At 43.4% G+C, this 25,004-nt stretch overlaps 1 protein-coding gene across 6 annotated transcripts in view; it reads left to right on the top strand.

The window, feature by feature from the left end:
• The window catches only part of ERBB4 (erb-b2 receptor tyrosine kinase 4), an 801,677-nt gene extending 779,716 nt beyond the window's left edge, over nt 1-21,961 (top strand). For 4 of the 6 annotated variants that reach the window (XM_088667872.1, XM_060282295.2, XM_060282293.2 and 1 more), the window contains 3 exons: nt 14,316-14,363; nt 17,179-17,476; nt 19,783-21,961. In XM_088667872.1, coding sequence (XP_088523998.1) covers nt 14,316-14,363; nt 17,179-17,476; nt 19,783-20,228 — 792 coding nt within the window. In that variant the 3' untranslated portion in view covers nt 20,229-21,961. The remainder of the gene's footprint in view (nt 1-14,315; nt 14,364-17,178; nt 17,477-19,782) is intronic. The other 2 variants (XM_060282304.2, XM_060282298.2) reach the window with 1 other exon arrangement.
• The last annotated feature ends 3,043 nt before the right edge of the window (nt 21,962-25,004 follow it).

The following is a 25,004-nucleotide window of genomic DNA, read 5'->3' on the forward strand; positions in this document are numbered from 1 at the left end:
TTCTGTCAGGTTGCCTCTTGACAAGAACAGGCTGACTACCCGTTGGGCTTGTTGTTTTTTTACTTGCAGGGCATTTAGCTTTTTTTAAAAAAAAGTTAAAGCCTTCAAAAATCTGATCTTCCATCTTACCACCTTAGGATTCTAGCTGAAGGGCCATCGGTTAGCAGTAGAACATATGCTTTGTGCGTAAAGGATTCCACGCAGCGTGTTGTTGTTTCTAAAGTGTAAGGCGGTGTATATATACATTTGAAATCTCAACTTCAGTCCATGGCATCTCCGGGTAGGGCTAGGAGAAATCCCTGTCTCACAGCAGCCTGGGGAGCCACAGCCAGACCGTGTGTCAACTATGCAGTGGTGAGCTAAACAGACAGATGGCCTGGGTTGTAGAAGGCAGCATCCTGGCTCTCCCCAAAATCTGACACCTACGAGGCCCAGGTGACCTGCATGAGAGCAGGTTTATTACAGCCCCACTGCGATGACTACTTTGATAGCACACGTGGTGGAAATGCATGTGTGAGCAGTACAAGCCACAAACCAGCACAATGTTGTGGGTTTCCTTCCTGAATAGAAAAATGGCACTGTCTGAATGGGTCTGAACAATCTGGTGTGAGAAGAACTGGTGTGTGTGTGTGTGTGTGTGTGTGTGTGTGTCTGTGTGTGTGTGTGTGTGTGTGTGTGTGTGTGTGTGTGTGTGTGTCTGTGTGTGTAATACATAATCATATATAATCTATATAAAGTTGTTGTTGTTTATGAGGAGCCATATATCTCTTTACCGCAATGCTATACTGTAGAGGAAAATATATTTTTGCTAAGACCCAGGAGACTGCCTTCCTCATTATTCCCTGTTTTTCTTAAGGAATAATCAGTGATAGTATAGGAAACAAAGGCAGGGGCCCAGGGGTGGAAATAACATTTAGATTTAAAATGTTAATGATTATTTTCTCTCCAAATCTTTCTTTCATTCTTTTTTTTGTAAAGTAATATTACCAGTAGATTCCCCAAACTGTTCTAACATCTGAAAAATGGAAAATCTCATCAAGGCAACCATTCTTTCCTTTAAGAGGCCAGGAGTGCCCGTTTATGGGTTTCTTTAACCCCCCCCCCCAAACAACTGTAATAAAATTGGGGAGATTATAATCAACTTTCTATTCACATGCCTAGGCTGGCTTCTTGCTGCCCTCCCCACCCCTCTGCAGATCCATCTCTAAGAGCTCCCCTGTTCAGGCCAGTCAACATGCTGTAATGATTGCTGCGCTAACGGCTTTGGAGAAGATGTGCTCTATTTCATTCTCAATGAGGGCTGATGGCTTTTGAGAGGCTCAGAATATCCTTTGATTACCGTGTAAAGTAGAATGGGGGAAAAACAGGAAAAGGAGGGAAGGGGCAGGTGAAATGCGTTCATCAAGCCTTTTTTGTGCTTCCAACCCATCTCCTCCTCGCAGCACATCCAAACATGTTACCTTTTTGATTCCCTCTTGAGGAATTTCCCCCCACTCTAAAGTTCAGAAATCCAATTCTACTGCAGTATCACACAGAGCTTGGTTTCAGGGCCTAAACATATAGGAGCCTGGCAATGTATGGCCCTTGAGACATCACAAGGCTTTTTGTTTTGTTTTAAATTTAGACAGGATTGGGGGGGGGGTCAGAAATACATTGTGAAGCAGTTGTTCTCAAACTTTTTTCCTCTGGGCTACACTTTCAGAATAACAATTTATTCATGCCACATTAAAAAAAATGCAAGGGATCATGCAAACTGGAAAAGGATGGGAGGGGACGCAGAAGAGTGGGAGTGTCACTGTAGTAGAATCTCCAACCATAATATCCAATCCAATAGACTCCCAGCAGTAAAGGAATATCATTGTCAAGAGCGATCATAGCCACAGGCCTGCCAGTGGCATTCATGGAGCCAAGAATATGACATCCAACTTGCATGCTGAGGATGTCCACACAGTAGCCAGTCCCAGAATTAATTAATTCTTCCATTTATATTCCATCTGCCCTCCAAGGACCTAAAGGCAGCAGACGCTATTCTTCACCCCATTTGAACCTGGTTCTCTCCAGTTCTCGCTTCTCTGAAACTCTTAAGTAACTCTCCTTCCAACGCGTAGGAGTGGCAAATCTCCCCCATGACATGTTTCTGTTCCCCTTGCATGCAGGATTACAGCCCTGCAACAGCAAATGAAACCACACACCCCTCACTAGCATGCACAGACCCAAACAACTGACGTCAGTCGCCCTGGGACTTGAATCTTCTGGCCCCACAAACAGCCCTCCAGATGGCCACTCCTTTGACAGGTGCGCACACACACCAGCCATGCACACACACCAGAAATGCGTGCATTCCCGTCACAATACCCTCCCAACTCCATGGCTTGGCTGAACTACAACTCCCATCTGCCCCAGCAAGCAGAGTCAGTGACCAGAGATATGGGAGTTGTACTTGAGCAACACCTAGAGGACCAAAGGTTCCCCACACCTGCACCAGGTTATCATGCTCATAGGAAGCGGTCATGGGAGTTCCCTGGTATAACAGTATGCCAAATGCGGTTGCGCCATTGCTTTGTATAATAGTATTATGCTGCTATTTTCCTTTCCTTTCCCAGTGATACTGAAGCTGCCCCTTTCATAGCTGCTGCCCACTGGTTCAACATCTTCCCTGAGCCATCCACTATGACCCAGTGGTCTCATTCCTGGTCACTCCCTGCCATTTCAGGCCCATGAGCTGTATATGTGAAATTAAAATTATTGTCCCAATTTGCACCATTTTAAACTTGTTTTACATTGAATTGCATTTACCATTTTGCCACCCGTTCACCCAGTTTGCAGAGATCCTTTTTGAGCTCTTCATAATCACTCTTGGCTTTAACGCCCCTGAACAATTTGGTATCTTCAGCAAACTTGGCCACCCGGCTGCTACCCAATAACTCACAATGGTTTATGTACAAGTTTAAAAGCTCAGGCCCCAATACCGATGCTTGGGGGCTCTGCTTTCTACATCTCTCTATTTGGAGAACTTACCATTTGTTCCTTTGCTTGCTGCCACTTAACCAATTCCTGATCCACAAGAAGACCTTTTCTCTTATCTGTTGGCTTTACCACTCCACATATACTTAAGAGCAGGTATCCCCAAACTGCGGCCCTCCAGATGTTTTGGCCTACAACTCCCATGATCCCTAGCTAACAGGACCAGTGGTCGGGGAAGATGGGAATTGTAGTCCAAAACATCTGGAGGGCCGAAGTTTGGGGATGCCTGCTTAAGAGTGATCTTCATTGGGTAGGCATAAACCAAGGATGGGATTGCATTTTTAATCTCACCATAGATCTGGCTATAATTTCCTTAGACTAGCTTCTGCAACTCAGCACATTCAATAACATTGAGGAAGTGGAAGCTAATACCCTAATAGCACCTCCTTGAAATCTTTGTGGCTTCAAAGATATGCTTTATTTGACTTTCTTCAGCACTGTTTTATTCTGGATTGTTCTATTTGAGGTATTAATGTGTTGTAAATGGCTTTGAGATCTTTGCTTGAAATACATAAAGTGGTATAGAAACAAAATGAATAATAATAAAAATAATAATTTCTTTAAGGAAAAAAAAATAAGGACAGCTTATGACCGGTTCTTTGATTAGAAATATAGGTAATGTAATGCACCACCACCTTCGCCGGCCCTCTCTGACAGCCTGCGAAAGTGGAATAAGGGAGCCAGAGGCCAGTTGGATAGCAGGTCTCTTTGAGTCTCTGTTCTTGTTCCCTTGGGGTCCTCCTCCTTCTCAGTCCTGGCGCAGCACCAACCAGGAGAGTAAGGCTGCTCAGGAGCTGAGGAGCTGTGAGGTGGAGAGTGGGGAGGGTCCCGCCCGCTGCTCCTGCCCCCCTACTCAGATTGGCAAGAGCAGGCATGGAGCTCAAGAGCTGCATGGCTCTGGCCTATATTAGTGCTCAGGGACTAGCAAGCCATGGACATGCTTCCCACTCCTCTGCCACTCCCCCTTGCTTCTCCCCCCTCAGCCTGCTGGCTCATTATCTAGCTCATTATTTCTTTCATGAAAAGAATGCAAAAACATGCAGGGAAGGTCCTTTCCCCTTTGCTTTATTCATATATTCCATTTTGCTATGCCTCTTTTTTTTGGGGGGGGGGGTGTCCCTGCCTCCTTTGGATGTGGATTGAAATATCCTTCTTGGAGGTTCTCCTAAGCAAGGCAGCTTCTGTCTGCTTTTTGTTCCATATTCAGAAGAAAACAATGTGGCTCTTGGGAAGAGGTGTGGGTCCCCTCCAGGGAGCTTTCTCCAATTTGAATTTCATTTCAGTTCAGATCTGCTGTAAATACCAGCCTGCTCCTTTGAAATATTTGCTCTGAGCTGATGGGACGGCTCTGCATTGCATTTTCTATCTGCTTTGCCACTTCGGTATCTGTAGGATATTACACAGATCCCCTTGCATAAATCAGCTGTCCTTATTCCACACAGAGCTCTTTCTGAAATCTTTCAACTTCGTGGAGCAGCTGTATTGTCTTTCTAGGGTAGGAGGGCTTGGCTCATTGACGTTTCCTGAATACCGACATGCTTCCTATTAATTGTTTCTGTGAATTAGAGCTTAAGTAAAGAAGTTATGGCCTAACATTTCTTAAATGGTTAAGCAGAGCACCTGAGAGCTGCTTGGGATATGTGCCACACACTGCCCAAAAGGTTGCATTGCTCAGGAGCAGGGCTCCACATCATGCAGAATGTTGAATAAAACAAAATGAATCCGAGATTTACAATAATGCAAATTCTGGTGCAGAAGCCATTGATCCAAATAATTCAGGAACTTAAGATTCCTCAAAATTTTCACTTTAACCGCCTCTCTGTCACTTTTGTGGAAATACTGCTGCCTTCCTCCACCTGTTGCCATCCAGAGGTTTCCCAACTATCACTCCCTTCCGCCAGCAAGACCAACAGTCAGGGATGATGAGAATTGTGGTGCCAAACACCAGGAGGGCACCATGCTAAGGGAGCTTGAACCCCAACATTAAACCCCACAAGCAAGTGGGGGGGATTCTGGAAGACAGATACATAGTGTAGGACAAATGCCCCCTAGGCAAGGAGGATCTCACTCTTTTCCAGTTACTCAATCCTTTGTCCCATTTCATATTTAGCACATTTTAAGAGTTTGATGCAGGGTTCTTTCCTGCTGCAGAAGATGACAAATTTGCATTTGAGGATCAGAAACTGTGCATTTATTTATGCCATGTGAACTGGCACACACTCTCTCCACGTCTGGTGCCCCCAATTTAGGGCCATCTGCCCCTAAATCCAGCCTTGGAATAGGTCTATGAGTGGCTGTTAGCTATGACAGCCAAACAGAACCTTCACATTCAGCTAAGACCTCAAAATACCAGTCACTGAAAGTCAAATAATGGGAAAAGCTGTTGTATTCATGTGCTTCTCATGGGCTCCCAGCAGTATTTGACTGGCCGGTGTTAAGATCAGGATGCTGGAATAGATAGATACAGTGGTGCCTCGCAAGACGAAATTAATTCGTTCCGCAAGTCACTTCGTCTTGCGATAATTTCGTCTTGGAAGCACGGTTTGCCGCGGAAAAGAAAGAAAGAAAAGAAACCCGCAAAAAAAAATCGTCTGGTGAAGCACGGCCATAGAAAACTTCGTCTTGCAAGTCACCAAACACATCGCAAAACACTTTTGTCTTGCGAGTTTTTCATTGCGCAAGGCATTCGTCTTGCGAGGCACCACTGTATTGGGTCTCATCCACAGGGCTGTTATATTCTTATGTCTGCAAAAGAGTGGCTATTCAGGGTGGGGCGCGTACCCCCATTTACACTCCCAACAACCCCATGGGGTAGGTTAGGCTGAGAGAATGGTTGACCCAATAAGTTTCACGGTGAAGCAAAGTACAGTATAGAACCTTGTGGTGTCTCCACATTACCACTTACTCTGCATCTAGTGTGCTCCCGCTGCTAGTTTTCAAGGCCGAATTCACACACGCCATATCAGTTTGGTCGTTTCCTGACAAATACTGCTATATAATGTGTTTTTCTCAAACCAACTTCAGTCTGAATAGGAAACTGGATATGGGATGATCAGTGATGTGAACATTTGAGGTGGTCATCGCACATGTGCAGATGTGTGTGCATACATGGATGAGAGTTTCATGAATAGGAGTTCCAGGAGGGATTGCATGGGCACAGAAGGGGGGGGAAGACGATGTTCATTGGGTGAAGACATCCCCACCCCACCTTTGATGTAAACAACACTGTGCAAAGGTGGGGGAGGGAGGTGTCTCACTGAATTTTAAGCTGCTAATCTGAACGTACCCTGAGACTTCACAGGGACACATCTAATGATTTCCTTGTCAATTAAAGCCTCAGGTGCCTGGTTCCATTACCTCCTTTATCTTCTTCTGTACATGCAAATTTTGTATATCAAATTTTGCAAATTATGGAAAATATACTGCTGGACAAGCAGGACTTAATTCTTCCCAGGAGGCCTAGCTGTGTGTGTGGATACTGAAGCAGGCATAGGAGGGTGAGAAATCCTGGCAGTTGGGAGCTCAGATCTTTGTCTTTGCTTGTTTCAGTAGTGCATATCTTCATACAGCTCCACTGAAATAGTCATCCTTTAACCTTTGCTGAGAAAATCGCAGCCCTCTCGTCTAGTGTGAAATTAGCAGGCAGTCAAATGCAATCCCTAACAGAAAGTGACACCAATTATGCAGAGTCACTCTTCAGATGTGTCTGTATCCCCCAACAGCTTCAGAGCAGCTGAACAGCAAATGTTTGTGCAAAACTACAAAGCTAGGGAGTGTACAAGGTTTGCAGCAGCGATGAATGAGAGCTGTGGACGCTTGTGTCCTGAAGATGCCCCCCCCCCATGCTACATGGTAAGCGTCGGAGGCACTGATCTGCTGTGTTTCCAGCTGCCTCAAAAAGCAGCAAATGCAGCTTTGAAGAGCATCCTTTTCCCTATCGCCACAGGGAGGACGTGTAGCCATGGAGGAAGGGAAGCAGCGAGAGAAACCAGCCCTGAATGATAATGGGGACAAAGCTCTGATCCAAGGCAGCAGAGTAAAATGGGAGGGCCATGCAGAAGAACGATTTGGGTGGCTCTTCCAGTGCAGACTGAAGTCCCAGTGTGAATGCACAGACGTGTGCTTTAGCCCCACTGTTGCACTTCTTAGGCTTTCAGCTCAGCAGCAATTGTATTTCCTGACCAGAGCGACATTTCCCTACGAGACGTAAAACATGTGTCTGTTTCCGGGATGAACCTGGGCAAATATCACTCAGTCAGTCAAGTTTATTGCTTATAGCCAAAAGCTATAAAATAATATATATACTAGAATGATACACGAACTTAAAATATTTGCTTTGTCAAAACATGACCTAATCTGCACAAAGCTATAGAAACTCCTTAATATAAAAATTGAAACGTTAGACAATAAAATTTATAAGCTAAAATCACCATGGGGCCACTAATATATTAAAAGTAATATTAAATAATACAATAGACAATTAGGTACAAAGTTTAGTGAGGAAGATAGAGCTTGGTGTAGATGGGCTCAAATAAATTCATCTCCTTTACAGTTGATAGCTATCTCGGCTATATATATTTTTTCTAATTTTCCTGGCGGCAGTTGCAAAAAGTGCTACACGCCAGGTCGCATACTTATCTATGTCTGCGAGGAGATAAAGAATCATGTCAGAAGGATTCTGGCCAGGGGACCTTGTCATTATAGGTGTCAAAAACCATTCTCTTGCTTCATTATATAAGGGACAGCGTAAGATATCATGCGTAAGGTCCTCTAATTCAGGGCATCCCCTAATACAAACACATTCATTTACCAGTATGCCGCTATGTCTCCCATCTCTATAAGCAGAGTTTATTGTATTTAATCAGAACTCTGTAAAAGCTTTCCAGAGTTGTACAAAAGTCAATTCATTGAAGTAAAACGTATGTTCATGGGCCTCTCTAAGTTTAAAATAGAATGGGGTGCATGTGGATAGGTACGAGTTTAAGTGGTTTTTAGTAACCACTGTCCTTATGGTCCGTTTAAAAATATTTTTCTGGGAATGTAGGGAAAGTTCTTTGAGCTCGGTCACTGAGAGGTTATATTTACCCATCAGTTGGGCAGCATGATGTACCCAGTTTCTAAAGGGTAATCCATTTGGGAGCTCAATCAGGATTTTTTTGGGGGTAACCTAGTGTTGTCCATCTGTTGAACTCTGAACCAGTAGCAGAGGATTTTTTTATCTACCGTATTTGGCTCTCTATGCTCAACATACAAGTTTCCAGCCTAACCATGGCAGATTGTGCATCTTTGGGAAGGCCTAAAAGGGCTCTTAAAAATAATTGTGTGGGGGTTCCGGACCAGAAACCTTTGAGGTACCCCAAACCTCTGTGCCGTATAGAATCTGGGCCATTGATTTTGCTTTATAAACAGATAGAGCTGGGTTAACCAGAGTTCCATCTTTACAAGCGACAAATTTCAGAATAGCTCTTGCTGACCTGGGCAAATATATGCTCCAGCTTCTCAAAAAGCTGTCCTGTGGCAAAAACCAACAGTAGTTCTTGGGTGTAACTGAGATCCAAATTCTAGGAGCTTTGCCACGTGCTGGGAAGGCCTGGGGCTCAATGGGAGAGCATATGCTTTGCATGAAGGGCCCACATTGACTCCCAGACATCTCCAGGTAGGAGTGGGAGAGACCCCCCCCCCTGGAGGGTTGTTGCCAGTCTGTGTAGAGAAGAGTTTGGATTTGATATCCCACTATCACTACCCAAAGGAGTCTCAAAGCGGCTAACATTCTCCTTTCCCTTCCTCCCCCACAACAAACACTCTGTGAAGTGAGTGGGGCTGAGAGACTTCAGAGAAGTGTGACTAGCCCAAGGTCACCCAGCAGCTGCATGTGAAGGAGTGGAGATGCGAACCCGGTTCCCCAGAATACGAGTCTACCGCTCTTAACCACTACACCACGCTGGCTCCCTGACAATACTGAGCCTCAACAGCTTGACTCAGTATGAGAAGGCAGCTTCCTGAGGGGACCTTATTGGAGTTTATGGATCTAACAGCAGCATGGTTAACAACCAAAGAAGCAATGTTCCTCAGGATAATCCCTCAAAACATATTTATTCCACCATGAGCTTTTGTGGACTAGAATCATGAATGGTGCTGATAGTGATATTTAAGGAACATATAACTTGATGATACGAGTGCAGTAGTAGGACACTATGGACTCCAGAAAAACAAAGTAGGTAAGATGCAAGTTGGCCTCTCTAATAAAACATTGCAGTGGGACGTGTTTCTGTCTCGGTGCTCCATTACATTCGCCCTTCCCCAGGTTTTCCTCCTACCCACCCAAAAGTCAACGTTCTGTGCATACTGAGCGTGCTCAGTTCTTATTGGCCTGTTTTGCTCTCACCCAAACCCCCACCAATTTTGGCTGGGTTTTTTTGGGGGGGGGGCTAATGCGAATGTGCCCAGTCCTCCGTTGAGTTCTATGGACTGCCCTTGTTTCTTTCCCTTGCTCCTCAGTGTGAACCAGGAAATAACCTATCCAGAGAATGAGATATTTCTCTCTACACATTTTCCCCCAGCCACTCAATTCCCACTCCCATCTTGTTTACACTCACTCCCCATCTTTCACTGAAGTCCCCTTCAGTAGAATGGAAAGGCAGCTAAATTTTAAGTTTAAGTTTATATTAACTAAAATTTGTAGTCATGTCGGGTAGAAAATAGCCTGCCAGCAAAGGTCCTGCTTTGATTTTAAGATGGCTACATTTGCCTTTAATATTTTAGGCACTTTATAAATGATACAAGAGCTGGGGAAAGGATCAATGAGGTTACTATGGGTGGGGGGAGGGCAAGCAAACTCTGGCTTCTGAACTGGACAGGTGGAACAGAATTGGAGGAGAATTTAGCAAGGGCTTCACAGTTATTCCTTTTTTCTCTTACGAAACCCGATCTCCCTTAACCATCTGCTGTCACAGTGGCCATAACAAGGTGTCTTCAGTGCCCAGCCATCATTCTCTTGTCCCACACTGCCCCAGGCAAAGCTCTCTTTTTACTATTTAGTATCACCATCCTTTGTTGGTTTACAGTGCTAAAGGTTGATCATAACCCCCTGGATTTCAGTGTCTGATTTTGCTACATGGGAGCAGGGGCATGGCAACTGGGTGCCACTTCCTACCAGCCTTTGTGTGAGCACACACCTCTGTTTCCTAGCCCGTCAAAAGCATTGCATAGTAGTAATTCAAGAACTTGGCATATTGGTTCAACCTGTTGCTTCTCTCAACCCTTCCCCTGCCAATACATAATATTATTCTAGCTAGTGAGAAATTATTTGCCTTTCCCTCCAGAACGCACGCTCACAATCAAGAGAAGGCGGATGGAGCGGGGGTGGGAATCTGGTCTTCTTTTTGTTTCGTTTTTTTTATCTTAAGCACAAACAGGTATTTTTAAGGCTTCCAAAATTATGGCATTGCATTGTAATTAGGAAGCGATTTAACGACATTTAAGAAACAATTATGTTGCATTTAATCTGTGCTTCAGCTGTTTCCTGGCATTCTTTTTTTGGAATTGTGACCATGGCACTTTTAATGACCACACACACACACACACACACACACAAGCTGAAGCAGCTCAAGCACCCATTAGTGTTTTTTTCCTTGCTTAGTATTTTGTTTGTAAGAGGAGAAAAAGGAAACCGTTTATCAAAATGGTTCTACGGTATTCCTTGTTGTAATTTTGGAGCTTGGCAGGTCACTGACTAAACATTGTGATGGCGAATATGCCCCCTGCAGTTGTGTGAACCTTCTTTAAACATTAAATACCAAGTATGAAGCTCTCTGTGGACAAATGCTGGCTCCCTCGGCCTATAGAGCGAGATGAGTGCCGCAACCCCAGAGTCGTCCGCGACTGGACTTAATGGTCAGGGGCCCCTTTATGCAGTGATGTGGGGAGCACAGCCAGGATGAAGACTGGTTAACACTGCAGCCCCAATGAAGAACCTCCCCACAGCTCTTATTTGGCCTGGGAACCATTGCTGTATTTCCCCACAAATCATCATGTTTTCAAAAGGTTTATGCAACTAGTAGCGATACCTTTCTGAAAGGCAATTCAAACATTGAAGAAAGAAGTCCACAGAGAACTCTGAGCCACCTGAGAATGCCTCTGGTGGATTAAGAGCAAGTGACAAGTTCTGGTGGAGAAAAAGGCCTTCTACTCTAGCATCGTTTTCCACAATGAGCTCAGCAACTGTCTGTCTCTGGAGGTAATAGAGCCACCAGAGGTTGTAGTAACCATTGAAGGCTTTGTCCTCCATGGATTTCACGATTCCCCCTTGAAAGATGTCCTAGTTGATGTCTGGCACTACACCTTATGGTATTGAAATCCATAGTGTGCATTATGTTGTTGTCGGAGCATGAATCTATGCGTCAAAGCCTCCTTTCATGTGGAAAGTTAGCATGTCAGGGAGAAGGTTGCTAGGGTAGACTTCTCCCTTATATGTTCAAGCAGCTAATCCCCTTTTGGCATTCTGGACTGTTATTTTCCCATGAAAACTACACCATGTTGTCTTCCTGCAAGTCTGAGTAAGTTCTCAGTTTTTGACCACACCAAATGCATTAATCTGTGCCTATTTTCTTGTACAGTACTCCTGAAGGTTTCTCAATGAAGATTACTGCTTTGCTTGTACCCTATATTCTCTCCCCCTTTCTTAAGAAGCAGTCATCCGAGTTTGAAAGTCAACCTCCAATTTATTTTATGAATAGAGACTACAATTTTTTTTTGGGGGGGGGAATGAATTTTGTGAAAAAAGCAATGCTATTGTTTAAAAGTTATTAAATGAGTTATTACATGGTAGTTCTGTGCACAAGGAAGCCACAGAAGCAAAGACCTTATAAATCATCGTCCTGAAGTTTATTTGCCTACTGCTCTTCAAAATTATGCCCAAAGCAGCTCACATGAGAACAGTAAACAAACCATCCATATACCATAGTCATAAGTATTCCAAGTGCATTTCACAAATGTAGTATTTCCCCCCTCCCCATATGTCATTTATTTAAATGAATAATGCAAGGAAATGTTTCCCTATTTGGCAGGAGGGTTAACTGTTCTCAGGGCCAAAACTACTTGGTTTTAGCTTATCCAGGACCTGAAACCTATGAAGGACCCTGGGCACCATCAGTAGCCATCTTTGTAGTTGGAGTCTGTCCCAAACCAGGTGGAACTGAGCCAACTGAGCAGGGACCATGTTTGGCAGGACTCACACAGCCAAGCTTTATCAAGGCTTTATACCAGGGTTAAAGAGAAGCTCCACAGGACATTTTTTTGGGGGGGGGTCACGTCATTAGAATATGACCCTAATTATTCTACTACTTGCTTAATTATGCAACCCTATTGCCTGGGACTGTTAAGAAAGGGTGGTCTGCTAGCAGACTCATGAAACAAAATCTCCTCCTTGAGACAACTCTGCACTTCACAGATCTGTCAGGAAGCTCACTAGGTGTATAAGTTACAGGTAGGTAGCCGTTTTGGTCTGAGTCGAAGCAAAATAAAAAAAATTCCTTCAGTAGCACCTTAAAGACCAACTAAGTTTTATTTTGGTATGAGCTTTCGTGTGCATGCACACTTCTTCAGATACGGTGTATAAGTGTTTATGCAGATACGTGTATAAGTGTTTATGCAGGCTGCTTGTTGAGCAATGCATAGCAGGAATTGCTGCTTGTCTGGAAAAACTGCACCCACAGCAATAATCCTGATTTTTTTCCCTCTGCCTTCTTTCTAAAATAATACCGGTAGTATTATTCATTACAATGCAGCACCTAGAATCATTTATCCTCACAGCACTGCTGTTTGTGAGGTAGGTAGGTTGGTGTTATTGTTACTAATAGTAAATCTCACTCTGAGAAACTCTTGGGGAATGTCTCCTCTCCCCAGAGAAATTGAGTGGAATGACCCTCCTCAAATTGTTTGCCCACAAGTAGGATGGCGGATTTTGAGAGACCTTCTGCACACACAAGTCAACTTTGGGTGTATGATCTTGGTTGAGAAGAATATTTGGGTGAGAAAATGAAGAGATAAGACACCGGGGAAGGGGGATCCCCACTTCTCATCCATGCATCATTTTTGCTTTTTAATCCAGACTCTACCACTGACCTTACCTTCTTGTTTGAGGCCACCATCACACCGAGTTTGGCCCTGTAGTCTGTTTACTGTAGTACAGAACAAAGATGGAAGTAGTATCAAATCATTACAAAGGAAGAGACTATTAGAAGGATGGTGAACATCAATAAGTGATGAATGAAAACAAAGTGGCCATTCTTTTACATCTGAATGGATGTTCGACAGAATTTCATTTAATGCCCTCTTGACCCTCGAAACATAGAATAGTAGAGTTGGAAGTAACCATGAGGGTCATCTAATCCAATCCACTGTCATGCAGGACTCTTTTGCCCAATGTGGGACTCGAACCCACAGCCCTGAGATTAAGTGTCCCATGCTCTACCAACTTGCATTTCAACCCCAGCCTGAAAAAGGGTTCAAGTAGAAGAGAATTGTATGGCAGAAGAGTGGGGAGACCACCAAGATGGACTCATGCCACATACTCCATTACATGAATAATTTTACTTTCTAAATGCTGCTTAGGAAACATATTCTGGTTCTGTGGTTTTGTTCTCTCTCTCTCTCTCTCTCTCTCTCTCCCTCTCTCTCTCTCTCTCTCTCTCTCTCTCTCTCTCTCTCTCTCTCTCTCACACACACACACACACACACACACACCTGAAAATAATTACTGAAAGAAAAATCTGAAAACAGTATCAAGCAGTCGGGTTGCATATTCCCTGGCTATTACCACTTTTAATTTTTACCATTTGAAAACCTATCTTAGGATACTTCTGCATGTGTGTCTGATAAATATTTGCCAGATAAGAGATTTGCCACTTCGGTTCTTGCTTTTTTTTCATTGTTGGGCAACAAACCCTTTCTTTTTAGATCAGGTGGGTCAATAGTTGGTGACGTTCCCTGTCATTCTTGGTTTGAGGACAAAAGCTGCATGTCTGCTACCCTTTGTGCAATTCCTTCCCATCTTTTCAGCCTTTTCTCAACCATTTCCCAGCCAAACCCTCCAGACCTTGAGCTCACACAAAACTGCTTTTGGGTCCCCTTCCCTAGGGAGTTTTCCTTGAGCATCGAGGGCTGAATTTGACTGAGATTTGAGTAACTCTCACCAATGTGCATGTTTTTTCTTCATTGATTCATGGCACTCATGTGACTTCATTCATGCGACCTCTTACTATATCCGTCATTCCATTTTTCTTTCCTATTAGAGTGAAATTGGACACAGCCCTCCTCCTGCCTACGCCCCTATGTCAGGAGTAAGTATTTCCCCATCAACCTTCATCGATTAGGGGTTTGTCTGTCTTTTTAAAAACATTTCATTCCTTCTCTTTTCTTCCTAAATTCCATCACGTGCCTCTCACCCATTTCCTCAATTCTAGTTCCAGAACTTACCATGTTATTGAGGTACTGAGTGGTCCCTCTGATCTCAGTGGAAATTCGACCGAGAGCTTGGAACTCTACAAAATAAAACATCACCAGGGTTTAATATCTGCTTCAGAATAAGTCCCTATTTTACCTTACTGTCAGGTGTTGCTAATTCATTATTCAGTTACATTCTCAGCTTTCCTGATAACCAGAAATTGTTAATGATTTGAAACAAGGGAGTACAGACAGATTAGGAATCCACTCTCAAGCCTAAAAGCATCTTGCTGGGGGCGGGGGGGGGGAGAGACCCCTGTAAGTTTGGATGTGCTACTTGCATTTCTCATTAAATTAGGGATGTGTGCAGAGGTGGCACCACTTGTGGCAAAATGGGAAGTGCCACCTTGCCCTGCTGGCACTTTCTGCACCACCCACCCCTGCCGGCAGAGAAGCGGTGCTGGCCCTGGTGTCGATTTCAGACGAGGTACCGCATGATCTGCAAGATTCCACATGATTTTGGTGAGATCTCACCTGAAATGGGCACCAGTGCTGGCAGCGGAAGCAGCAGGGCAGGTGAAGTGCCCACAGGGATCTTGCCTCAGGGACTAGCGCCACCTGAGACAGAGGCCTTGCCCTGCCTAATGGCTGTGCCCGCCCTCTGTGTGTTTGTGTGCGTCTCCATTCTGATCAGTTATCAGATACTGGAATGCCCCCAAGGAGAGGTGCCCATGTCTTAATTTATAATTAGTAGCTCTGAAGTTTGAAAAATCTCCCTTCATAAGTAAAAGAAGGTGACACATAACAGATGCCAATTGGTTTCAAATTTGCTGTATTAAGATGTTTGTTTTCTGCTGGAAATGAAAGATATGCAGTTTTCAGTAGCTAGTTTAGATGATTCTCTTTTTCAGTCTCTCTTCAACATATGGAGAGGCAAGAGCCTGTGTTATTGATAATAAAAAAGTATGAATTTCAATACCAGTGCATGTTTAGTACCAAGTTCTTTATTAGGGCATTGTAGCAGTTACAGGAAAAATATATAACAAACACCGGGGGAAATGGACACATAATACTAATAAACAGTACCCCATTAAACAAAATATGGTCAAAATAATGGACAAGCACCAATAACTCCCCTCTGCAAAAAAACCCAAACATCCCTTATTTGTAACAAATATAAGCTAAATGGAATAGCACCTCTCGGAATACCCCCATGACCTGTAAGTAAGGAAGAACACCTCTCAAACTTACAAGACCTAAGGCTCTATATAGGCCACAGCTGTACAGTGGTACCTCTACTTACAAATAACTCTACTTACGAATGTTTCTACTTACGAAGGGAGCTCCGTCCGCCATCTTGGATGCGGTTTAGATGGGATTTTTTCTACTTACGAATTTTTAGATAGGGTTGCTTCGACTTACGATTTTTTTCTCCCAATGCATTCCTATGGGATTCGACTTACAATTTTTTTCGACTTACAAATGTGCGTTCGGAACGCATTAAATTCGTACGTAGAGGTACCACTGTATATGAAATCAATCTCTTTATATAGACTTAAAGTATGTGGTGAAGCTACACACAAAATGACAGGAAGTACAATGTAAGATCATCAGAAAATGTTATTTTATGATAATTTCTTGAGATGATGAGCTCCAAAAGGAGCAGGTAACTCCTGCAAGAGTAACTGATTAGTAATCTCTAGAAGCCCACGAGAAAGGAGAAAGTTACCCCCTTTCCTTTTATGAAAGATTTCAACCACATCCATATAAAGTTTATTTCTGAAAGAACAAAGATAATTCAACTATGTATACTACTTTACTAGATACTGTGGTGCAATGCTTTTTTGTTGAAAAAAATGAGGCTTGGTACTCATAAAAAGTGCTTTGGGTACCAGCACAAAATGGCTGCCGTGGGCAGCAAAAAAAGAGGCGCCAGTACTCCCCACTAGTGAGTACTATCACAAAAACAGCCCACTGTACTGCAAACAATGCATATTTTTTTAGTACAGGTTTAGGCCTGGGAGCAGAAGTGTTTCCACAGTGTTTTGCCTAAAGCAAAATTATGTGGCAAAAGTGGAATTTCCTGCCAATATGAACTGTCTAAGCAAAATTTCTGAGTGATGCTGATACGTACCTGTCTAAATGGTCATTGAGTTTTACCTAAAGGAATTTTTTGGGGGGGTGAATTGGGAGGTTTCTGCTAGGGAGAAACATCTGAGAATTGTAGGGAAAAGAAAATAAATTTGGTAAAAGTGGCAGAATTTCTTGCAGTATTTTCACACACTCAAAAAACCACTCCTTAAACCAGGCACTGGTAGGAATATGATGATGCAAACAAGGAGAGATGATACTTGAAATGGTAAAAATTATTTATTATTCAAGGGAGAGTACTGACATGTGTGGATCAGAAAATTCTAAATGATTGCATTAAAAAGGAATTTAATAGAATATCAACCTGGAATTTTCTATTTTGCCTTCCATTTTTGAATTTTTGGCAAAATTTTAATAGGTCTTCTGTAAGGTTTTTTTTCTTCTGAAGATGTGTGCTGTGACACTTGAGGTCTATTCTAATTGTAATCCAGGGAAGCAAACATGGAAAGGACATACCAAGTTCAACAAATAAATGAAAATAAAATGTACTATTATGTGCACAAAAGCCCACAAGCACAATCGTTTATGAGTCTCTCATGTCGTGTTCTGTGTTTCTTATAGAACCAATTTATCTACAGAGATGGCACCTTGGCTACCGAACAAGTAATTCCTTTGCCATACCGAGCTGCCATGCCAAGCATAGCGCCAGAACTTCCCATCATGCAAAGTGCTGCCGAGATCTGCGATGATACTTGCTGCAATGGCACTTTGCGGAAGCAAGTGGCTAGCCTTTCACAGGAGGACAGCATCACTCAGAGGTACAGCGCTGACCCAACAGTTTTTATACCCGAACGGGGGCCAAGAAACGAGCTGGATGAAGATGGATACATGACTCCAATGCCAGAAAAGCCCAAAACAGGTATGTATCTATCATGCGATAGCAGTCATAAGGCTTTGGGTTTGGAATAAGACCAAAACCTTGCATCTGAAGGTTTTGAAGGCTAATTTCTCGTAGCTGCTTGGCTTTTCAATGTTTAAAGCCCACTCTTTCTCTAAAGAGCACCACCTCGATATAAGTTATAGGGCAAAGACAATACTAATAAAGGGATTTGTGCTGCACAAAGAAAAGGAGATAATTACCCAATAACATTGTGAGCTTAGCAAAAGATAAGGAGAGGTTAAATTTAGAAAAATTTAGAGTGTAATAAATAAAGGGAGGTTACCCTTTGCAGATTTACAAGGCTATAAAATATAGAGAGAAAAGTGACACACTCCTGATAATTCATTGCTTTTCTCCAAAGAAAAGAACCCACTTCTGATAAAATCACTGTGGGGCTTAACTTCAGACTTCAGTGACTTAGATCATATTTCAATGAGAAATTAAGTTATCTTTAAGGATCCAGTCTCGCCCACGACTGATCCAAAATCATGCAGTGAGCTTCATGTCTATGCAGGGATTTGAATGCAAGTTTCTCTGGTCAAACCTCAATATCTGGAATTGTAAACAATCAAAATTGGAACTATTAACTTGCTTAATCCATTAAGTGTGAGATTCACCTGTGCCTACTTGACACCTGCTATAGTCTATTTGCTCTGTCTATAACTACTCTGCCATCATACCTCTTCACTCTGAAAACATTGAAAAAACTACTAAAGAGCAATCTTAAAGATTATTGACACTATTAAAGTCAGGGACAGATGTGAAAGAAGCAAAGGGAGAAAACGTGGTGCCGAAAAGAGATTTCGTTTTTGAACATAACCGGATGAGCATATTGAGACTTTCTCACTGCAGATGTCCTTCCTCCCTCCTGTCTTCACCCCTGTAGTTAACCTTCTAGCCATGCTACTTACAGCCCACTGAGTTTCCACAGTTCTATTGCACTCCTCCTCACACTTTCGTTTCTGCAGACCACACGCTTTTGGCTTGTGTAAGGTGTACTGTGTGAAAAAGACCTGGAAAGCCAGTGTGCACGTATGTCCTGAGCCAAAATGCTACAGCAACATCTCTAACCTGGGGGAGAGAGCTTGATTCAGATAGTTTTCAGCCATCTCTCTCTCTCTAAAATGAAGCATTCTGAGTTGTTGTAGAAGAATGACTTTCCTCCCTTGCTAAGCACCTGCATGCCTCCTGCATTTTGATCTGGGATTTCATGCACTGTTTAAATCAACATATTCACATTTGAGAGTGGAGTTAGCCAGGTTTGTTCTTTGAAGTTATTGTATTTTTCTATGGCCCATGTAATGTGTAAGGGTGTTGTTTGTTTTTTAATTGTGCTAGTGGCACTTTCATAATCTGCTAGATAACGTTATATGGCAGTGGTGGTTATTGTTTCCCTGAGGATAAGTGATGTAAACAGGAGACATTTTCAGCACTGCGGGAAAAGTTCGAATCAGCTGTGAGTACTTTGGGCTGAGCTCTGTGAGAAATGCAGGTGCCTCCTTGCAGGTTAATATCCCAGGACTCCCCACTTTACAGCAGCAGGGTTCTCTCCTTATGGAAAGGGACTGGCTGAGTGCATACAAGCAGAAGCTTCTGATGTTAGAGGTAAAGGTGCGTAAATTTTACTCCAAAGACATCCTCTTAGAGAAGAAAGATCGGAGGATAGTGATTAATAAACAATAGCCTTTTCTTTCAGGTAGATAAATAGATATCATAAAATCACACAAAACTTTATCCCTGTCAGTTTGTTTTCACTGACTTGTAATAAGCTACAGTTTGTCTCATCCTAAGGTTATTTCAACCTAAGAGTTAGCGACAGGCCAATTTTATGTTGTATCGTATGACTAGCTGGTGTTGAACATAGATCCGTACACAAGAAGCTCTAATCTAGGAATGGAAAGCTGTAGCCCCCCAGATGTTACTGGACTACACCTCCCATCATCCCTGGCCATTGAGCATCCTGGATGGGGCTGATGGGAGTAGCAGCACAACCAAAATATGGATGCCCACAGATCCCCCCCACCCAGACACAACTCTCTCTCTAGCTAGGAATTAGCGACATTTCCATATTAATCCATTGCTTTAATCCATATTAATCTGAAAGCTCCAGCCCACTGAACCACTTGGAACAACTCACCAGCACAATGCTCATCTGTTTCTTCCTACTATGGCACAGCTTGACAACATAGAAATATTAAAACAAATTTGTTTCAAATTAGGTTCCATTCAGATGTGGCTTCTACAGTAACGGTTTCTTTGGCTAATATGGGTTTTATAATTTCTAGATCACCTGAATCCTGTGGAGGAGAACCCATTTGTCTCTCGGCGGAAAAATGGTGATCTCCAAGCACTGGACAACCCAGAATATCACAACGGCCAAAACGGCCCACCCAAAGCAGAGGATGAATATGTGAACGAGCCACTGTACCTCAACACCTTCACAAGCACCTTCGAGAATGCAGAGTACCTGAAGAAAAACGGGCTTCCATTGCCAGAGAAACCCAGGAAGGCGTTTGACAACCCAGGTTACTGGAATCACAGTCTGCCCCCACGGAGTACCCTACAGCACCCGGACTACCTGCAGGAATACAGCACAAAATATTTTTACAAACAAAATGGAAGGATCCGGCCCATTGTGGCAGAGAACCCCGAATACCTCTCAGAGTTCTCCCTGAAGCCTGGCACAATGCTGCCCCCTCCACCCTACAGACACCGAAACACAGTGGTGTAACCCCCAAAGCATGGAAGTCATGGGGGACCCACATACCAGCACTCTCCTTTCTCCTCCGTCTCCGTCTCCCTTCTCTTCTGTCCCTTCTTCTTACCTTCTCTTCTCCTTTTCTTGCCAGTTCTTCCTTCAGGTGGATGTCTGCAAACGGAAAGGCACTTGTTCCAGGAAGCCGGGAAGAAAGAAAAGTAAAGAATCAACAAAGCAGTGGGGAGGGAGGGCGAGAGAGAGAAAGGCTGGCATTTCTCACTTTCTGTGCACCCACAGGGCCAGGAGGTCAGACAAGCCAATGAATACTAGTAAAAGCCAGTGGCGCTGTTGCCTGCTGTCCAACTAGTTCTCTGCATAGCGATTCAGCTTTGATGCTGCAGGGAAAGTCACAACAGTGCCAGCTTCTATCAGCAGCAAATGCTGAGAGCCACTGGAGCAATTCTGGAGGGGGCAGTGCCGTTTTGGGCAGGGGGAGGGAAAAGAGAGGGTAGGAAATGACATTTTTTTTAATATCACAAGTGATGACATAATGAGATTGAGAATCCAACTTCTTTCTTTAACACTTTATATTCTACCACATAAACAAAATGGCTAACCCAGCTTGCCATTCCCATCTTGTTCACTATGTCCATCCGTCCGTCCAAGGGATCACTTTGAAGATCACATGACTCCCCGGCCAGTCCCCCGTTCTCCACCACTTCTGCAGTTGGGGGTCTGTTTTCTAACTGCACAGACCTAACTTCTTCATGCTTCTGTGCATGACACTACCGGTTTTCTACAGGTCAATAGGAGAACAAATGTTTTGAAAGCAAAAATGATTTCAGGACAAAAATGCCAAAATTATAGGGAAAACAACAACATCTCATTTTTTGAGGGCACGCCACCAACCAAGATTTATATGCACAGAGCCTCCTGTTCATGTTTTATACTTCTTGAATACAAAATGTAGCTATTCTCTCCTCAGTTTCTTCTGGTTTATCAGCTAAAGTTGGGAAGCAGTAGAGAATACCGAGGACTGGACAGAGGGAGAAAATTCATCGTTGTTGTTGTTTTAATTCATGGTTTTGGGGTTGTTTTTGTTTTAAGGGTGACCTGCTTCTCAAGGAGGCAGGGTCAGGAGGGAGACTTCAATCCATAAGGAAGAATCTGACTGAGTAAAACGCACATGGCAGATCACTGGAAAATTCATTTGCACTTAAGCTACGGTTTTAATTTTAATTTTAATTTTTGTCCTCACCCTGAACTGTATTCTGGAATCTGAATGAAGCAATATGGAAGTGACCAGCAAAATAAAACAATTTAAAATGTAAAATGAATTATTATGACGATGATATATAGATATAGATATATATATAAAAGATGACTGTGGAAAATGCCGAAACAAAGTGAAGTCTTTGGAACTTTGCTCATCAATGCAACAACTGCTCACAGGAAAACTGTTGAAGGAGTAACTAGCCTTGATGCCTCAGAAAGGAAAGTGGATTACAGGGCAGGGGAAATTGCAGGAAGATGTACTGGACTGACTTGGACTAACCAACAAAGACTGTGGTGAGGCCTGCTTATTTATTGCTCTCCTAGCACAAAGAAGAAACACGAAGCAAGGTTTTAGAAATTCGGGGTGTGCATGGCTATTACATTCTCAGTCAAACCTGTAAATAATTTCCCTACGAACCTTCATTCACAACTGGCTTTTACATGCTGTTTTTAATTTTTTTAAAAAAAATGGTGTTTTTTTTAGTTTGTTCCCTTCACGACTGGATTTTTTTTTAGCTCGAGTTTATTTATACAGCTCTGAAGACAGAATAGCTAGTAGGAGCAAGGGGGGGGGAATCACCCTCATTCTTACAGTGCAATCCTAGGCCTGTCTACTCAGAAGTAATCCCCATTGATTTCAATGGGGCTTAATCCCAGGAAAATGGATTGCAGGCTCACTATATGTTGAATGAAATTGCAGGAGAGGCAATAGTATTTTGCTGTATGCACTTTAATAATGATTAAAACCAAGCGCATCGAATAATGGCAGGGAGCTGTGTCAAAATACTCCACATTTCCTCTTAAACTGAAAAGAAGTCAAGGGGTGCCTTCAGCATTTTAGAGGAGCATGTTAGGGGATGTTTCAAGAGCTAGCTTTCAGGTTTATTCTGCTAAATGAGCAAACCTCATAGTTTCAGCAGTTGACTTCATACAGGTAACCATTTGCTCATAAAGTATGTTTCTGTGATGCTGCAGCCTCTCTCTGTCACCAAGCAACCGGGTAGTACAGTACTTATTTATGACTGGAATTTAAGGGGCAAGACAGCTGTGTGGGGGAAAGGGAATGCTAAAAGTCTCAGCCTTTGAAAAATGGTTTAGCACTGCCCTACTAACCCTATCAGGGACGCGGGTGACGCTGTGGGTTAAACCACAGAGCCTAGAGCTTTGCCGATCAGAATGTCAGTGGTTCAAATCCCCGTGAGGGGGTGAGCTCCCGTTGCTTGGTCCCAGCTCCTGCCAACCTAGCAGTTCGAAAGCACATCAAAATGCAAGTAGATAAATAGGAACCGCTACAGCGGGAAGGTAAACGGCGTTTCCGTGTGCTGCTCTGGTTCACCAGAAGCGGCTTTGTCATGCTGGCCACATGACCTGGAAGCTGTACGCCGGCTCCCTCAGCCAATATTGCAAGATGAGCACCGCAACCCCAGAGTCGGTCACGACTGGACCTCATTGTCAGGGTCCCTTTACCTTTACCTTACTAACCTTATCTCTTGAACACCAACAGAGTGACCCCCAAAGGCTCTCAGTGACCAAGGCAGGACTCCTTGCATTGCCGTCACATCCAGGGTCCAGAACAGGTGTTGCTGCCTCAGCAGCTATCAGCACAAAGCCCCAGGCAAGTTGAGCAGAGAAGAACCAGAACATGGAGCCAGGGCACGGGGAGCTCTTCCCACACCCAATCCTCTGGCCAAGGTAGATTTTGAAAGCGCATCATCCTACAAGCCATTGTACTTCCCATGGTCACCCAAGAGTGGCCTCTTGGTACGGTCCAAGTAGCAAACTCAGATTGTGAAGCCATTTTGAGAAGCACTGGTGATCCACATTTGACATGTCTTGAGAAAACCCATGGAACCTTTTGCTTCTTGAGGTTCCTTTGCTTGGGTTTATTGTGTTTATTCTGGCCCCCTGGTATATAATGATAGCCAGACATGGCATGAATGTATATTTAAAGATGAGTGATAACTGCCCTCTAGCTACTGTTCCCTGCCGCTGGGATCCAGCATGTTATTCCGGTCACCCTCATATATTCTGTCAGCAAGAATGGCTCCCACTGCCATAGGGATCCCAGTAAACATGATGGGGCTTAGCCCTCCTTCTGGTGGCTGCACCCGGTCGACTCTCTTATGTCTGTGCACAGGAGATGCTGGTAGGCAGGAACCCTGGGATTTCTGGTTCTCAAAAGTGCATTCCATATCAACGAGCCAATATATTTCTCTGTCTTTCAGACTACAGGTTCTTGAACTTCCTGAACCAGTTCAATCTCTCTCTGCCCAGAATTGAGCAAATTCTGTACTAAGTTACTACCTGAGCCTCATTGAGCTTATAATGCATATTTTTAGGTTTATTTTGCATTAAAGATGGAGCCGAGTGAGACCTGGCTTCACATTGGATTGGCCTTATTTCTGCATGTAAAGTATTAGTCTGCCCAGTTATTGGAAATTACTTTTTTTTTGGTGAGAGTAGTTTTCTTCTTCCTTCCACTAAAGCAGTACAAAACTTGGGTTCTTCCAGCAAATGCTTAATTTTAAGTATCTGCATTTAATCGCCAGGTAGAAGAGTGCTTACTGTAGGCATGAAACTTATTTCCAGTTACGCAGTTCCTCTAAAAAAATATTGTTTAGTTACTCAAAATATGTGTCAAACTGCAGTGAGAAGGAAGGAAACATTCATAATACAATGTTTAGTGCCGGAATCAATTGCACAATGGACAGAAATGTGTGCAGGCCTGGTGAAGTTTATTCTCTTGATGTGCTGGCCAAATTCCCATTTGTCACAGCAGAAAGGCAGTGTGTGCAGAACACAAAGAATTGGTGTCCGAGTGTTGGCTGCTCACTGATTTCAGAAGTTTTAGTTTACCCCTTTAGGGAGGTGGTAGAGAGTGGCTTTTAAGAGGCTTCTGAAAACCGGTTGTGTTGTCCCAGGGGTGACTACAGGGAGAAAGTGTTATTTTCATATCCAACTTATGGGCTTCTACTACCATTGGAAATAAGATGGCCTACTAAGTAGGGTTGTTCCTACATTCTTAGGGAGCCTGCTAGATGAAAGCAGAACATTCTTTGACACTACAGATGCTGCAAGTGTAAAGGAAACATTTTCTTTCTACCATCAGTGGACATTTCACTGGTATAGCCATTGTCCCCACGTCACAACAGCCATATATACCATAGGATTACTGAGGCAAAGTTATGATGGTTTCCATGGGTCTTCAAATATAGAAGTCTCCAGACAGATAGATGTCTGACCATTTCACAACGAAGAGCATACAGGGCAGCTCTTCTCCTGGTAACTGCTGGTTTTGGCTCCTTTGCAAATGGATCCTATGTAGAGCTATGCGCTGTTAGTTAGCAATACTTCAGTTCCCCAGATTACTTGTTTCAAAACTGGTGGTTCAGGAATCCTCAGCAGGTTAGTGTGTTTGCTTATAGTTGACAGAGCGTATGTTATTGAGAACCTAAAGTCCAATAGGACTGAGCTGCCTCAACGAACGTAAATGGAAAGCTCTCCAGAAATTCAAGGGATAGCATTCAATCCTGC

The sequence above is a fragment of the Zootoca vivipara genome, chromosome 1, assembly GCF_965207765.1.
Source record: "Zootoca vivipara chromosome 1, rZooViv2.hap1.1, whole genome shotgun sequence".
NCBI lineage: Eukaryota > Metazoa > Chordata > Lepidosauria > Squamata > Lacertidae > Zootoca > Zootoca vivipara.